The sequence below is a fragment of the Micromys minutus genome (genome assembly GCF_963924665.1).
Source record: "Micromys minutus genome assembly, chromosome: 14".
NCBI classification, from domain to species: Eukaryota; Metazoa; Chordata; class Mammalia; order Rodentia; family Muridae; genus Micromys; species Micromys minutus.
The window spans coordinates 15,203,248-15,220,261 of NC_137983.1; the positions used below are offsets into that span (position 1 = coordinate 15,203,248).

At 35.5% G+C, this 17,014-nt stretch overlaps 1 protein-coding gene across 2 annotated transcripts in view; it reads right to left on the reverse strand.

Moving 5' to 3' along the window:
* The window catches only part of GLRA3 (glycine receptor alpha 3), a gene marked incomplete at both ends in the record, with an annotated part of 172,948 nt that overhangs the window by 26,305 nt on the left and 129,629 nt on the right, over positions 1-17,014 (reverse strand). For both annotated transcript variants that reach the window (XM_080928701.1, XM_080928700.1), the window contains 2 exons: positions 9,023-9,237; positions 11,481-11,618. In XM_080928701.1, coding sequence (XP_080784827.1) covers positions 9,023-9,237; positions 11,481-11,618 — 353 coding nt within the window. The remainder of the gene's footprint in view (positions 1-9,022; positions 9,238-11,480; positions 11,619-17,014) is intronic.

Below are 17,014 nucleotides of genomic sequence, written 5' to 3' on the forward strand. Positions count from 1 at the left end.
AGCTTCCATTTCTTTCTTCAAATTTTTGGAAACCCAAAGCAATCATTGAGTTCCTTCCTACTTTAGCAGCTTTTTCTGGCCTTTACCTTTGTCTGGGCTATTCCTTTGAGTTAAGCCTGTTTGTCCTTCTGATGTCATCATAAGCTACATTCTCAGGAAATCTTTTCCTAAATGATCACAACATAACAGCCCTTCATACTATTTTTCTCTACCTTTCACAGAACCAGTGGCAAAGCTTCCCATTTTAGAGATGGTATTGAGGTATACTGAACTACCTGCATAAAGTCATAGAGATATCAAATTGCAAAGGTGAGATTTCAGTATAATCCACCTATTTTATTTACCTCCCCTTCAGGCTAATTAAGTCATCACTACAAATTATCAAAAATGTTGTAAAGTGGAATTTGTTTTGTGTTATAAACTGTCATCTTTAATCTTCTCCTAAATGTTAAAAGTCAAAGGTCATCTATGTTTGTTTGCTTTGATCTTAAGCTCAGACCATTTCCTCTTTACCAGACTGTGAGAAAGAAGACAGGGTAAAGGTATTTAGTAAAGAAAGACAAGATGTCTTTAGATCAGAAGAAGTTAAACTGTTAAAATCAGAGAAACACTTTATGCTATAAAATAAGGAGTCTTCCTGTTTATATAAACTATAGCACAATGTTTGATAAAATCCTGATCCAGAAGATCATTGTCTCCTGAATTTATATTAATCTTAGGCAGGTAATGCCAGCTTTGTAACTTATGTTAAGTATTCCATGCCAGCTTCTTCTATGCCTGGTTTAAAACAAGCAAAGAAACAAACAAACAAACCAAAACAAAAAGACAAACTTATGGTTTATTCTAGTTTATTCAAAAAGTAAGTTTATGGTCAATGTACAACAAAGAAGTGCCAATGGAACATTTAGCCATAAATGACTAATCTATATTATCAGTTCCCTCTACCAAGACTGAGTGACAATGGCAGAAGGGGAGCCCAAGAGACTTTAAGAGCCAAACCTTGAAGACCACAATCAAACTCTTTCCTGTACAGGATAGAAACACTGTATTTAAGACCTCATAACAACTGTAGCTGCTCGTGTAACATCAAGGCAGTTAGCATTCTAGTGTGTACAGGCTATGATTTATGAACCTCCACCTAAACTATAGCACCATGAATAGTTGACACTTTATGAGGAAGTGAGAGTCAGTTTTCAATAAATTGATAGTTACTTGTAGGTTGATGACATCCAGTGAATGGTCCCACACCCAAGAGCATGTGGGCAGCCCAGACTGGACTCAGTGGAATGTTAGAAAAAAATATGCATAAGATTGATACTACTCTCAGCATTCTTGAGCTCTACTCCTAGCTGTAGTCTCTTGAAAGAGATTAAGGAATGATATGTCAGAGGGTTTAGAGAGGAAAGAAAATACCTTCAGTGACCTCTGAAGAAAAGAAGCATGGTAAAATGATAATATCATACTATAATTCCATAAATTAGAAGAAAAAATAGAGAAAAAATTGGTACAGAGTTGGATGTCTTAGGGAGATGGGTAATGGATGTGGGAGTACTTAAAACAATGATTGAGGAGGTTAACTTGATCAAAGTACATTAATAACATTCTCAAAAAATGGTTGTTTTAAAGGTTTATATGTTTTATAGACTTAAGTTTATATTTTCAAAAATACTGTGTATTTATTAGTTGCTTAATGTTAAAATTAAGAAAGCAGAGCAAACTTATATTACAAATAAGATAAAAGCATTATATGACTGAATTTCGTCATTATTGATGAGTTTCAATATTAGAACACACAATTCTCTATTTCCCACTTTAAAGCATAGTATAACAGAAGTTGGCTCGATGCGAGTCCCTATATGAAAATATATAATTAATAGACAACATCAAAGTCTAACAGGCTTGAAGTAACATGTACAATGTCCATTGTTCAAATGTGGTCCTTGGGAGGTGCTGTCATGGTAATTCTTTCTTGTGACACAGTGGTAGAGGAAATGCAGGGCCCTCATGGTTGTCAGTTTGGGTGATTAATGGGACAGGCTTAAGGGGCTGGGGGTCAGTGTGGTTAAAGTTCAGCAACCAGAACTATTCTGGGTCAGCCTCAACTTAGAACAAAGCAAAACAAAATCTGCCAAGTTTCTCAGGTACCTGGACAGGGAAACGCAGAGAGAGTGGTACACAAAATCATGCTAGAGACGGGGCGGGGGGGGGGGTCAGAGAGAGGGATTTTCTATTTCTCATTCTAAAACAAATGAAAAAATCCCCACTCACTCATAAGTAATATTTTGTATAGTATAAGATAATAATATGTAAGAAAAGCTTCAATGAAGAGACAAACACAGTGCTGTCCAGGAGATATGACATAAGGTGGCAGTCATTGAGTGTGTGTGTGTGTGTGTGTGTGTGTGTGTGTGTGTGTGTGTGTGTTTGTGTGTGTGTGTGTGTTTGTGTGTGTGTGTATGTGTGTGTGTGTGTGTGAGTGTGTTTGTGTGTGTGTATGTGTGTGTGTGTGTATGTGTGTGTGTGTGTGTGTGTGTGTGTGTGTGTGTGTTTGAAATGTAACTGAGTTTTCTATGGACACACTGCCAGGTAAAACATAGTAAGTCAGTAGAAAGGAATTACAAACACTGAAGTCACAGAAGTGCTGCCACAGAGAATGTCTTGATCTAAGGAACTCAGTTTTCTAGAGACACAGGGTAAAGGCAGAAAGACTACAAGCTATTCCAGCCATGGAATGACTTTTAGCCATGTCATTTCAAAGAGCAGATTGAGGAAATATAAAAGAATAAGAGGACGAGAGGACAGGAAAGAAAGAGAAAGAGGAAAGAAGATATGTAAGGAGAGAAAAAATAGTACTCTTTCTAGAAGGTACCAGATCACTTTGCTAGCATGTTCAACCCTGTTCCAGTTGATCACTCATTTGTGGGTTTAGTCCTGAAATCATTTCATTTGAACTCAATTGCTGATCACAAGTAATAGATGAGTTGTATCTATCCCTGTAAAATAGTTCATAAGCCTATACTCCCATGCAAGATTTCAATAAGATCACTCAAGACAGTGTTTTAGTTTTTGTTGACTGACAAGCACATTGTGGGAACTACATTGTACATGTGAAAACAGGGGCTCAGATGAGACACCTTCCGAGACATGCCTTTACTGTAATCTACTAAGATAGTGAGAAGCATTATCACAAGGCCAGTAATTTCTAGTGCTACAGCTCATAGATACAATGTGTCAATGGATGAAGATATGTTGGATGTAGATTGATAATTATTACCCAGACAAATGTTCATCAGTTATTAACATAAATAACAATTTCCATTCATTTAAAAGCTTAAATTTGAGAAAAGGAATCTTGCCTGGCAGTGGTGACAGATTTATTTAATCTCAGCACTCAGTGGGCAGAAGCAGACAGATCTCTGAGTTCAGGGCTAGCCTGGTCTACAGAGTGAGTTGCAGGACAGCCAGGGCTACACAAGGAAATCCTGTCTTAAAAAATACAAAAACAAACAAACAAACAAACAAACAAACATCAACTAAAGCAGAACTTGGCTGAAGCTTCAAGGACCTCAGGAAAACACATCTATAAGGCAATTTTTCACAGTTCATTTAAGAGTGATTGTTTTGTCAATTTTTCTTTAATCTAAATTTGCTTTTCTTAGAAAAGAAATACATATTACGGAACATTGCAGTATATGCCTTTGGGTAAGGTAATTTGTTCTTCCTCTAATGGCAATCCATCTTGGTAGATTTCCCCAGTTCCAGAAATGTCAGGTGACTATGATGGATACGTTTGACTGCAGAATAAGCAAGTGGCTCAGAAACACAGACAAATGTGCATTGCTTTGTATGCTGTGGTTTTTATTGCTGACCTCTATGAGTTTTACTTACTTCTTTTGCTTATTCACCAGGATGCAAGTTCCTACATAAAAGTTTACAGTTTGTAATATTTATAATGGAAATACTGCTCGGAAATGCGTCTGAATTTTATCTAAGGTCAGGTATAAAGTAATTACAACAAAGAAAAGGAACAAAAGGTGCTTTTAATTAGTCCACTAAAGCAAATGGAGTACGTATTGAAATTACAAAAGGAGAGCTCCAGGCAGGGATGACAGTGAGAAAGATTCAGGGTTTTGACATGCTGGGATTTTTAGCCAATCTCCCTGGAGGGTGACTCTCAGAAGTCTCACTGAAGTCTTACTCATTTGGATTACACACAGAACTATGGAAAACCCACTGCTCTCCTATTCAGCACTCATTACACATAAAGATTTCCACTTTAAGAGAGAGAATTCAGCAGAGAATCCTGCTGTCCTGGGTTGCATTGTTTCTAGTGGGATGGGTCATCTGTACAGATGCTTAACGAAAGGGCCAACAGGGAAAGACCAAAGGATTGTGAAGATCACAGTTACCTCTGAATCCAGATTCAGTTGCCTGAGCTTTACTTTCATATTGTCTATAGCCTGGGACTAATGGTTTTTAACATTTACATGAAAAGGTAGAATAAATCTAGATGTCATCAGAGATGTTTCTTGGGAGGATGCCATTAGACTTCCTGGCATGTATAATATAACTCTTGGCATACTCATTTGAAGTGAAATTAAGTGTGACTTCTTGCTCTAGTCTTTACATGCTGGAGATTTTGCATTCCTCAGCTGCCTGCTTATTTCTGTTACTCGGGTATCTAAGAGAGTTATTTGTGACATCAAACTAGAATCATCAATACAGATGTCACCTGTAAGAATTCTTTAAGCACTGATTTTTGAAGCAAAGTCTTTCTTTCAACAGAAAGCTTATGCATATGGTCCTGAGATGCATAGACAAACACATATACATATATATCTTAGAAGCATATATATGTGTATGTATGTGTATGCATGTGTGTATGCGTATATGATGTATATGTATATGTACATATATATGTGTGTGTGTGTCTGTGAAGGAGATTTTTCGATAAAAATGTCTTAAAATAACATATGGAATTTTTGCTTTTGAAGTTTAGTTTTACCACGAAACCATGGTATAGTGCTGGTATGAAAAGGTAAACTTGGGAATTTTATCATAACTTTAAAAATGTATACATATGTGTGTATACATGTATCCAAAGTTTCACTGAGCGTGGGATATACTCTCCATCCTATCGATTTTGGGTTTAGCCATGGAACTTGGTATAATTTGTGGGATGAGGACAGAAATGAATTATATGCCCATGTTGAAAAAACATATTGTATGTGCATGTGTGTGTGTGTGTGTGTGTGTGTGTGTTTGTGTGTGTTCTTAATTTCTGGTTCCTATATACTCCCAAGTGGAGGGCATAGAGTATTGGATGGTAACCATAATTACTATATGATGAGACAACCAAACCACTTGGCAGTCTAAATCCAAGATCACTTTCTTTCAGTCAAACACAAGCAAGTCCAGACCAGTTAAAGGTAATTCAAAGATTCATGTGCAAGAAAAAAAAATTGTCAAATTGTCACAAGACTCTAAAATTTAGGTGTTATTTATTTACGTAGAGGAATTTCAATGCAATAAAACCAAGACAGTCATTGAGCCAAAAATCTCAGTATTTTCTTCTTTGGGTTTAGATGAACTTTCGGTCCAGTTACTGACTCACCCATGCTGAGCGTGTGCTGTGGTGGATACAGACATTTGGAACCTAATATTGAGAATGAGTCTTGCGAATACAGAGGTTTTAGATGGTCGTATCTGAACTAGATTATTAAATTAAAATACTGAGTGGCAAGTACCAATTCTTCTTCCACTCATCACTCAGACCTCTTCCTCTTAATGATGACTGGTTTCCCATATTTGTAAAACTGATGACACAGTTGCTGGAATTTGAATTTGAGAGATAGTCTTTGGGTAAATGAGTTTACACAAATGGGCCTAATTTGTACATGGCTGGAGTTGAGCCAAGGGAAAATAAGAAGAATGGAATCTTTGAATGTTTTCCCTCCTCACCTTTTTCTCCTATTTCTGGGCATTTATTCATTCTTGAAAAAACTCGTGTCTTATCTATTTCTCTGCACCCTATTCACTCCCAAAATCAGAAGTCTAGATTTCCAGGTCAGAAGCCCTGAGCGCTTGTGCCTTGGTAGTTGCATATGTCAGCCTCATGAAGGTCTCAAGGTAAGTAAAAAAGGAGCCTATAAGCACCCTCTCCATCATCCTGTGTTGCAGATGACTTTCCTGTCACACATCTGCATACCATACTTGACTTCTGCATTTCTTTGGCTCTGCAATGTGCCATTCATAAACACACCTCTTTTCACTTCTAAAATTCTTAAACATATTTACTACCTTACCTCTGCTGCTGGCAGACCACCATCTACAAGGGGCTATTCCAAACTCTGAGTTCTAGTTTTATCTTTCTCATCTTTGTACAGCATCATAATGATCACTGATCTTTAACATTTCTTCAGGTTGCCATACTTTTGTTGACAAATCTTACTATTACAAAGGACTATTATGATGTCTAAAACTTGACCCCATAATCATTACTTTTGTTTTGTTCGTTTACAATTAATTTCACAGTGTGGCAAAACACTTATCAATATAAACTATTGTGAAACTTTGCAGTCAGTAGAACACACATGCTACCTCTTCTGAAGTGTAAAATAGTTTAAAATTATCAGGAATGGACCACATTTGCCTTCTGGCTTTGAGATATGCTGTACTTGTCTTAAGATGGCATTGAGAAGGCCAAATCAATTGATCATGTAGAGAGGAATCTTAATATATGACCTAAATATACTCTAAGACTCTTTCTGCTGTTTCTTTAGTAATTTCCAAGCTTCTTTTTGCAATTGAAGATGTACTAGCATACAGCTGTTGTAAAACATTAAGCAATTATTATAAATCAATGATTTATTGTTTTTGCCCTGATATTTAACAAGCCAGTGTTATTATAATCCCTGAACTAAATTTCCTTGCTACTTCCTAGAATGTGAAAGTGGTTGTTATAGGTTGATGGTCGATGTCACGGTCCCAAGGTTGACTTTTGTGATCTCTTTGAATCTGAAAATAGCAGATGAGAATCTGTACTCTTAGGTGACAGTTTCTAAATACACAGGTGGCTCTCAGAATCTGCTCCTGGCCCTCAAACAAACAAACAAGCCCCTATTCCAAGCAGGATTCTAATTTCCAAGAGATATTCTGCTCTTTAGAATAGTCTGATCTAGTATGTTGATGATGATTGTTTATTACAGATGCTCTAAATTGGCTCCCCTGAATTCTAATATGTATAACTAAATATTTTAAGTCTCTTGTTATTTACTTATAAGATGTCCAAAGATAATATGTCAGGCTTGTATTGTCTTATGCCATACCTGTTTTTAAATTATTTCTGTAGGTGAAAATTAAATTTCTTATGTGACATTGTCTCTATTATCAGAATGAGTTGCATAATATAAATGCCTGTGTATATAAGATAATTAAAGTCATGATTGAAAATTTCATTTTCATTGAAATTCTGTGGGAAACAATGCCTTTAAATGATATCTATTATACTTGTTTATAGGTGATGGACTCTTACAGACTGATATTTCTGTTTTGCTTTAACTCATATTCTCATTATACCATCTTATTTGACTCTTTAATATTCAGATTTTTTAAACCTTTGTGTTTTAAATATTTCTCTTCTGTGTCTTAACAAACCAATTACTTTATAAAATAAAGCATATTTCATCATTTTTTTTCTAGCAGATAACATATGTTCCAAACAAGTTTTCATTTCCAGATAGATCAGGAATAAGATACAGATGAGTAAGTTTCCTTACAATTTGACTGTAAACTTTCTACTATTACCTAGACCCCTTAAGACATTCATACACAAACTCATAAGCCCCAAATATCACCTTAAACTGATAAGAAAGTTTTAAATTTTTACATGGGGATATGTTATAAAAACAAATTTATTTACACTATTTAAAAGGTACAATTAAGTGCTAATAAAGGAAAACATTATTTTAAAAAATAATTAATTTTACTGAGAAAACTGAGCTTTATTGAAAATCATATTATGTCTGTGCTCTGTAACATTTGTGGTGATAAACTATCTTATAATGAAAGTTTATTTATTCATACATCCTTATGTAATTAATTAATTAAACCAGAATTTACTAATAGAAACCACTTAGGGAACCATGTGTGCATTTATAATTTAAGTCAAGTAGCAGGTAAGCCTTCTTGAGAAGTTAATAATACTTTATTATACCGAAATTCACTTTAAGAAAAATATTAGGTTATTGTGTTGGAAATCTTAGATGGTTTTTTAAGATCATAAGTACTTCTTAGAAATATTTTTATAAGAAGAAAATAATTTTCTATTTTTGTCTTTTTCAATAGAAAAACAAAACATCTTATATTTCAGTATATTTTATTAAAGAGAGGTATTAAAACTTTCACAGACTTTATCTAGTAAACAGTTTAATTCTGGATGATTAGAATGTGTCCAAGTGATTAGGTAAGATTCTTGCTTATTGACCTACAACTGCAGAGGTAGAAGACCAGGGGCATCATAATGGAAACCAGGCTGTAGTGCCATAGGAACATGATAGTTCTTAATGGGGAGTAATTGCTATAATGTTTTCCTGGAAGTAATTTTTGTAATAGATTACAAATGCAAACAGCTATCAGTATTTTAATTTATGTTTTAAGCATTTCTTAAGAAAATAGTATGAAAAGGTTATCTCTGTGTATATATTTACCAGCACTTAACATTCCCACATTAGTCAATTTAACTAATTTTTCAGTATATTTTAAGCACTTAAATATATACATATAAAAATTCCATGGTACCCATAATCACTACTAATATATAAATAAGAAACAATTTTACACACTATATGAGTAGCAGGCATCATTAATATATAGAATATTTTCCTTTACCTATAGCTTCATTTTGCAATATTTGGTGCTTTAAAACAATCAATAATGAATAGTAAATATCTGTATAAATCTAATCAATATGACATCAACATTTTATGTATGGACCCAGTGCATGTTCCCTTAGGACACTGACCTTGGGTAAGGAAGCCCGGGATCCAGAACTCTGTGTGGTCATAGTAAGTACAGTGGTGATGCCCAAAGCTACCCTGGCTGGAGCTGCATCCATATTAATCCAGAATGAGACCCAAGAGAGAATAACAATCAGAAGGCTGGGAATGTACATCTGGATCAAGTAGTAGCCCATCTGCCGCTCAAGATGAAATCGCACTTCTATGCATGTAAACTTTCCTAATTGTTCACAAAATAAATGCAACAATTAAATAAAAGCCAGGTTTTGTTATCATATCAAATATTAATTTTATTATAAGACTTTTTAACTAAATGAAGGAACATATAGTCACACATGCAAATTCATTTATTTATTCTATGCATCTAGAAACAACTTTGATGAGGCAACAAACTCTTCTAAAATACTATGTAATCCTATGTTTATGTTCAAATAATCCTGAAGAAAATTTTTAGATTGCACAGTTTATTATATGCAATATATATATATATATATTTATATATAGTGTTTGCTTACCAATTTCTGGGATTAAAAGCATGTGCCTGGACACCTAGATATGTAATTAATTTGTATGTTGAAGACTATTAACTTCAATAATTTTATTTCCTTGAAATGGCAGGCATTAACAAATGTGGATTTGTGTGTGTGTGTGTGTGTGTGTGTGTGTGTGTGTGTGTGTGTGTGTGTGTTATTTTCTTCTGTCACATGAAGAGGGAATTATGTGGTATATGAGCCTACATTGGGAAACAATTAAAATGGGAATCTTGCATGTTTGGGGAATAACATGAAATAAAGTTTGAGATATGAGACAAATTAGAAACATAGGTGACTAGAGACATTACCAGATGTTTCTCTAAGGTCTTGAGCCTTGATACTACTTTTATCTTCTGTATTAATCAAATATTAGGCAAGTAGGTTTTCTAGAAAGTTACTACTGAAGCAATTGCTTTAGTAAGCACTCGTAAGTGTGAGCCATAATATCAACATGGGTAAATGTACTTTCCAGTAAGATGTTTCTCCTGACCCTGTATCATCTGCCTGACATGATGTCTAGATTCAGCTATTATTCTAAGTTGAATGTGTCTAAAAGTCACATCCTTGGAGAATTGGTGAATTTCCATTTATTTAGAAACCAGTGATTGTTGTGAAGGCACAGTCAAATTAAAATGTATTCCAATATCACCGTTGTCCTTATAGAATGAGGGATATTGGCTGTGGAGACAGATGCATGCAGAGGCCAGCATGTGTGCATGTTAGGATGGCAACTAAAGAGTGTATCTACAAGTAAAAAATCACCCAGAATTGTTAGAAATAGGTAACTAAGAAAATGACAGAGAACAAATCTTCCCCACCACCTCCAGAGAGAAAGCATAATTTTGCTAATACCTGATTTTTTATACAAAATATTTAGCTACTAGAGCTATAAGAAATGAAATGTCCTTGTTGTAAACTTCAAGCTTTATGATCTTTGTGATGATAGCTCTGTTTACTACGTCTAGAGTTTTTCTCAACATTTCCTAAAAGAAAACCATCCTTAGAAAATTGGGCTGGGCCATTAACTTGCCTGTTCTTGAATTTTATCCTGAGACATTAACCTTGCTCTTGTTCGAAAATTCCCTAAAGTCTTTTTCTGTGAACTGGATATGGTAATTTAAAAAATTAGATGCTTTGTGTTAGTTAAGGAGATATGAGAGACTGGGGGCTTGATAGGTTGGTAACTGAGCGCACAATTCTGGAAAATGCTGAGGTCAAGATGAGTCATGCTTTACTGGAATGAAATGGCAAGAGTAACAACTAATGTCACTATGAGAGCATCAGGCCATATGTGCTTCTTTTTGGGTGGAAACTTGAGTTGTGGACAGTTAAATGGCATTTTTGTTGGAGAAGGGGATATGTTGTGGGGATAGCCCACAACAGTCAAGAGAAGTGAGGAAATTTCTCAAGGGTACAAATACCTCACTGAGTTTCTTAATGTTTGGTCTTCATAATTAATTATCATATTTACTCAAGACATAAGGCTTCTCTATAAGTTCAAGAAGCAATTGAAAAGAAAAATTAATAAAAATATTGAAATAAAGAGAAAATAAAAATTAGAATAGTGTTTTGGAATACATGATTTGTCAAATAATGTCATTATTTAAAGTAAGTACTTTTGTAAGCATATAGAATGTTTACTTACAAAAATTGTTTAATTTTCTATAAAAATAACCAAACATTTATAATCATCATTTTACCCACATATGTATTGCTCCATAAAGAGTTTTTAAGCAAACTGAGCATCAAATATTTCATCTCATAAAAATCACATATGACCAGATACAATGAGTGAAAAGTCTATATGTTTTGAAATTATTCATTTTGTACTCCATAGGCTAAACCTCTTAAAATCAACACATTACAACATTAAAATTCTGTATATCATTAGATCAAAAGTCAAAAGCATGGGGACAACCTCAGTCCTTACCTGTATTGTAGTGTTTAGTGCAGTATCGTAAATCTTTCTCTTCCTTCAACAGAAATTGAGGCAATGTGAGCCCTTCAGCCACCTGCACTGGTGCTTCATCTTGCCATTCAAAAATGAGATCGTTCATCGTATACCCAACTGTATAAAATATTATAGAAATGTTTAAAGCCAAAGGAAGACATCCCAATTGCAAAAACAACAGCCTTCCGGGACAGTCACATGACATAAGAGGATAAGTGTGACCTGGAGTCAGTCCGTTAAGCAGTGCATTATCTGATTGCACATCACACTGTCAATCAGCAGCAACGTAAGACAATGATATGGGCTTATATGAACACAGTATGGCGGGTAGTCCTTATGCTTTCTTGGAGATGGGAAGCTCTTGGATTACTGCAGAAAAATTTAAGATTGTTCCACCACCTTAATTTCTAAGACTACACCGTAAGGTCATTTAGTCCCCGGTTTGAAAGTGAATTAAAGGATGAATATCTCTGGGGAAAGTATTATTGCCTGGTGCCGCTCTTGTTTTAGCCATCTCAGCTTACTTATCTGCATCTCTGTTCCAGGTTCCCACATGAGCAGACTAATCTTAAAATGAAAGCTTGTTCTATTTGGTAGAGACGATTAAAAAGTACACATGGAATAGTTTGACAGGAGAGTGATTAGTTCAGCATAGACTTTACAAATAAAGTTTTCAGTAAGTCAGCATCATTTATTTAGCTAAAGTATTGTATTTCTCCTGGGGGGAGATTAATATGAGCAGAATTTGGGGATTTCTTCCCAGTCAAATGAAAAATTATGGAAATTTATGCTTCAGTGTTATTGTATGGAGGCATCTAAGTGAATGTGAACAGAGCTGTTATTACTTTGATTAGTCAATTTCATAGTGTTAGAAAAAGGAAGGAAACATGATGTGACCCACAAATTATATCAGTTGGTTAAATTAGTAAATTATGGAACTGTATGCATAAGAGTTTGTACCAAATTTTCAAGGAATGCTTTGGCACAGCTTCTGTGGATAACATGGCAAGAGAGTAATAGGGCAGCTCATCACTCTCTAGTCCCTCCTCAGACTCTTCCAGAGAGTTGTTTCTGATCTAACTGTAGAGGCTCAATTGGGAATACTTAGTAGCCTGTACTCTATGGGCCATGAGTGGGGACAGTAGTTGTATGAGTATTGGCAATCAAACCTCTTTAGATGGAATAATAACCAGCCAGAGCCCCCAGACCTCTCAGGAACTAAACCATCAAACAAAAAGTACAAAATGGAGGGACCCATGGCACCATCTGCAGAGGATGGCCTTATTAGGCATTAGTGGGAGGGCCCTTGGTCCTGTGAAAGCTCCAAGACCCAGCATAAGTGAATGCTGGAGGTGGGGGAAGGGGGAGTGGGTGGGCAGGTCAAGGAGCATCCTCATTAAGTTAGGCCAGTCGACTCAAATAGGGGTTTTGAGGAGGAGAAACCAGAAAAAAGGGTAACATTTGAAATGTAAACAAATATATTAACCAATTAAAAAAGGAAAGAAAAGATGATTTGACTAATGAGTTCTCACATTTTCCATCAGTTTTCTTGGCTCATTATGGAGCAAGAAATATTAGTAGAGTTTCTTAGGCCATCCAAATTGAAGGGTGTCATGTCTCAATTTTGGTTCAAACACAGATGTGTAACTACAAGATTATTAGGTAAATAAGTGGTTCTCAACCTGCCTAATGTTGCAACTCTAAAATAGAGTTCCTGATGTTATGGTGACCTCTAGCCATACAATTATTTTTATTAGATACTCTCTGTATTTACATTTGCAATGTTATCCCCTCCCCCACCCTGCTCCTCTCCCCAATCCCTCTCCAATTGTTTTACTAAGGTGTACTCACTCCTAATTACCCTATTCACCCCAATGCCTTGGCATTCTCCTACATTGGAAAAACATGCCTTCCCTGGACCAAAAGCCTCTTCTCACATTGATGCCAGACACTGCCATCTTCAGCTACATATGCAACTGGAGCCATAGGTCTATCAATGTGCTAAATGGTTGGTGTTTTAGTCCATGGGAATTGTGGAGTGTTTGGTTGGTTGAAAATGTCGTTCTTCCCATGAGATTGCAATAACTTTAAGCTCCTTCAGTCCTGTCTTTAGCACTTTCATTGGGGTCCCCTGTGTTCAGTCTACTGGTTAGCTGCAAGCATGCTCAGAGTCATCTGTATGACTCTGGAAGAGCGCCTAGGAGGCATCTTTATCTGGTTCCTGTCAGTAAGTACTTCTTGGCATCAGAAATAGTGCTTGGGTTAGGTGGCTGCACAAGGGGTGGATCTCCAGGTGAAGAAGCCTCTGAATGATCTTTTCTTCAATCCCTATTTCTCTATTTGACCTTGTATTTTCTCCCCTAATTGTTTTGTTCTCCCTTCTAAGAAGAACTGAGACATCCCCATTTTGACCTTCCTTCTTTTTGAACTTTATAATGTCTGTGAATTGTTTCTTTGGTATTCAGAGCTTACTGGGGCTAGTATCCACTTATCAATGAATGCTTACCATGTGTGTTACTTTGTGACTGGGTTACCTCACTCAGGATGATATTCTTTAGTTCCATCCATTTGTATACAAATTTCGTGAAGTCATTGTTTCTTTTTTCTTTTTTCTTTTTTTTTGTTTTTATGGAACATTTCACGAATTTACATGTCATCCTTGCGCTGGGGCCATGCTAATCTTCTCTGTATTGTTCCAATTTTAGTGTATGTGCTGCCAAAGCGAGCACGAAGTCATGAAGTCATTGTTTCTAATAGCTGAGTAGTACTCCATTGTGTAAACGCACCACACTTTCTGTATCCGTTCCTCTGTTGAATGAATTCTGGCTTCTTTACAGCTTCTGGCTATTATAAATATGGCTGCTATAAACATGTTGGAGCATGTGTCTTTGCTATATGTTGGAGTATCTTTGGGGTATATGCCCAGGAGTAGAATAGCTGGGTCTACAGTTAGTACTATGTCCAATTTTCTGAGAAACTGACACACTGATCTCCAGAGTAGTTGTACCAGCTTACAACCCCATCAATAGTGTAGGAGTGTTCCTCTTTCTCCACATCCTCTCCAGCATCAGGTGTCATCTAAGTTTTTGATCTTAGTCATTCTGACTGATGTGAAGTGGAATCTCAGGGTTGTTTTGATTTGCATTTCTCTGCTGACTAGTGATACTGAGCATTTCTTTAGATGATTCTTGGCTACTCTCCTCCTACCTACTCAATATAGTACTTGATGTCCTGGCAAGAGCAATTAGACAACAAAAAGAAGTCAAAGGTATACAAATTGTAAAGAAAAAGTCAAAATATCACTATTTGCAGATGATGATATGATAATATACCTAAGTGATCCCAATAATTCTACCAGAGAATTTTTATAGCTGATAAACAAAATCAGCAAAATGGCTGGATATAAAATCAACTCAAGAAAATTAGAAGGCTTCCTCTACTAGAAGGATAAACATGCTGAGAAAGAAATTAGAGAAAAGACATCATTCACAAGAGCTGCATAACTTGTTGTTACTTTAACAAAGCAAGTAAAAGCTCCATATTACAAGAATTTCAAATCTCTTAAAAAGGAAATTGAAGAAGACCTCAGAAGATGGGAAGATCTCCCATGTTCATGGATTGGAAATATCAACATTGTAAAAATGGATATATTTCCCAAAGCAATCTACAGATTCAATGCAATTCCCATCAAAGTTTCAAACAACTATTCATAGAGTTGGAAAGAACAATCTGTAAATTCATCTGGAATAATAACCCAGGATAGTAGAATCTATTTTTAACAATAAAAAACCTTCCAAGGGAATCACCATCCTTGAACTCAAGCTGTTATAGAGATCAGTCATGGTACAAACTGCATGGTATTGGTACAGGTAGGTTGATCAGTTGTAACAAAATTGAAGACCCAGAAATGAACCCACACTCCTATGGTCACTTGACAGTTGACAAAGGAGCTAAAAATATTCAATGGAAGAAGGACAGCCTCTTCAATAAATGGTGTTGGTTCAACTGGCAGTCAGCTTGCAGAAGAATGTAAATCGATCTTTAATATCCTTGTTCAAAGCTCAAGTCCAAGTGGATCAAAGATCTCCACATAAAATCAGGTGTACTGAAACTATTAGAAGAAACAGTGCAGAAGAGCTTAGAACACATGAGCACAGGGGAAAATTTCCTGAACAGACACCAATAGCTTATGCCCTAAGAGCAAGAATTGACAAATGAGACCTCATGAAATTGCAAAGTTTCTGTAAGGGTAAGGACACTGTCAAGTAGACAGAAAGGCAGCCAACAGATTGGGAAAGAATCCTTACTAATCCTACATCTGACAGAGGACTAATATCAAATATTTACATGAACTCAAGAATTGGACTCCCGAGAATCAAACAATCCTATTTAAAAATGAGGTACAGAGATAAACAAAGAATTCTGAACTGAGGAATACTGAATGGCTGAGGAGCACCTAAAGAAATTGTCAATATACAATTATATTTGTGGTACTTCATAATCGCAATTTTCTACTGTTATGAAACATAATGTGAATTTAAGATATGTGGTCTACAGTTGGGAACCCTTGCTCTAGACTCAGTGATTCGTTTACTTATACTAGAATAATCTTTCAGTGAAACCCAAAATTAATAATTATTGAAGTAAAAGAATGATTCACTTTTTTCATAAGTCCTTTCAAATGTGCATTATAGATAATCCTCTGCTTTAGGCCAACACAAATTCACATTTATAAATGATGTAAAGGCAGTAAAATAAGCATCAGTTATATCTGCTCCCTGATGAGGCATATCTCTTATAAATCATACAGAGCATCATAGAACAGAAATATTTGAGATATTTTTGTTCCAATTAGACAGATGAATGAAAAGACAAACCAAACCCTCTTTTAGTTTTTAAGTGATAATGTCTGGTAAAAATCTTCTTTATAGGATTCTCTAAAAAGGAACTAGCTGCCTGAAATTCTGTGGAAGGCATGCTCTAATATTCCTTTTTCTATTTTAAAGGAACACATATAAGTTTTTATTGTGGTGAGGAACTATTCGTGTCAAATGATCTGTAAATGAACATTTTACAGCTGTGTTATTGTAACACTTATTTACAGCTCGCAGGATGTTTAAACTTGAAAGCAGAAGGTAAATAATGAGATGGCCATGCTGAAGGAGCATTTCCTTCACCCTGAGTAACTTAGTGGGTGCTTAAGGAAACTTAATGACATTATTGCCTTAATAAACCTTCAAACAAACTTTTAATAGATTCTCTTCTTGAGAGTTCAAAGTGCTTTAATATCCTTTTCCTTGGATAACAAATATTTATAGGAGCATGAAAGTATTAAGAAAAATTGGGTAGTGAGGAAAACTTGGTAAATTTGTTTCTCGTATAATAATCTCATAATGAAAAAATTTACATAAGAAACTAAGATATTCATCTAAACTTGCCAAAAGATTTCATCTGATGACTATGGTGAAACTTGCAAATAGTTGTCTCAATTCTTGCTTTTCAACAGGTATTTA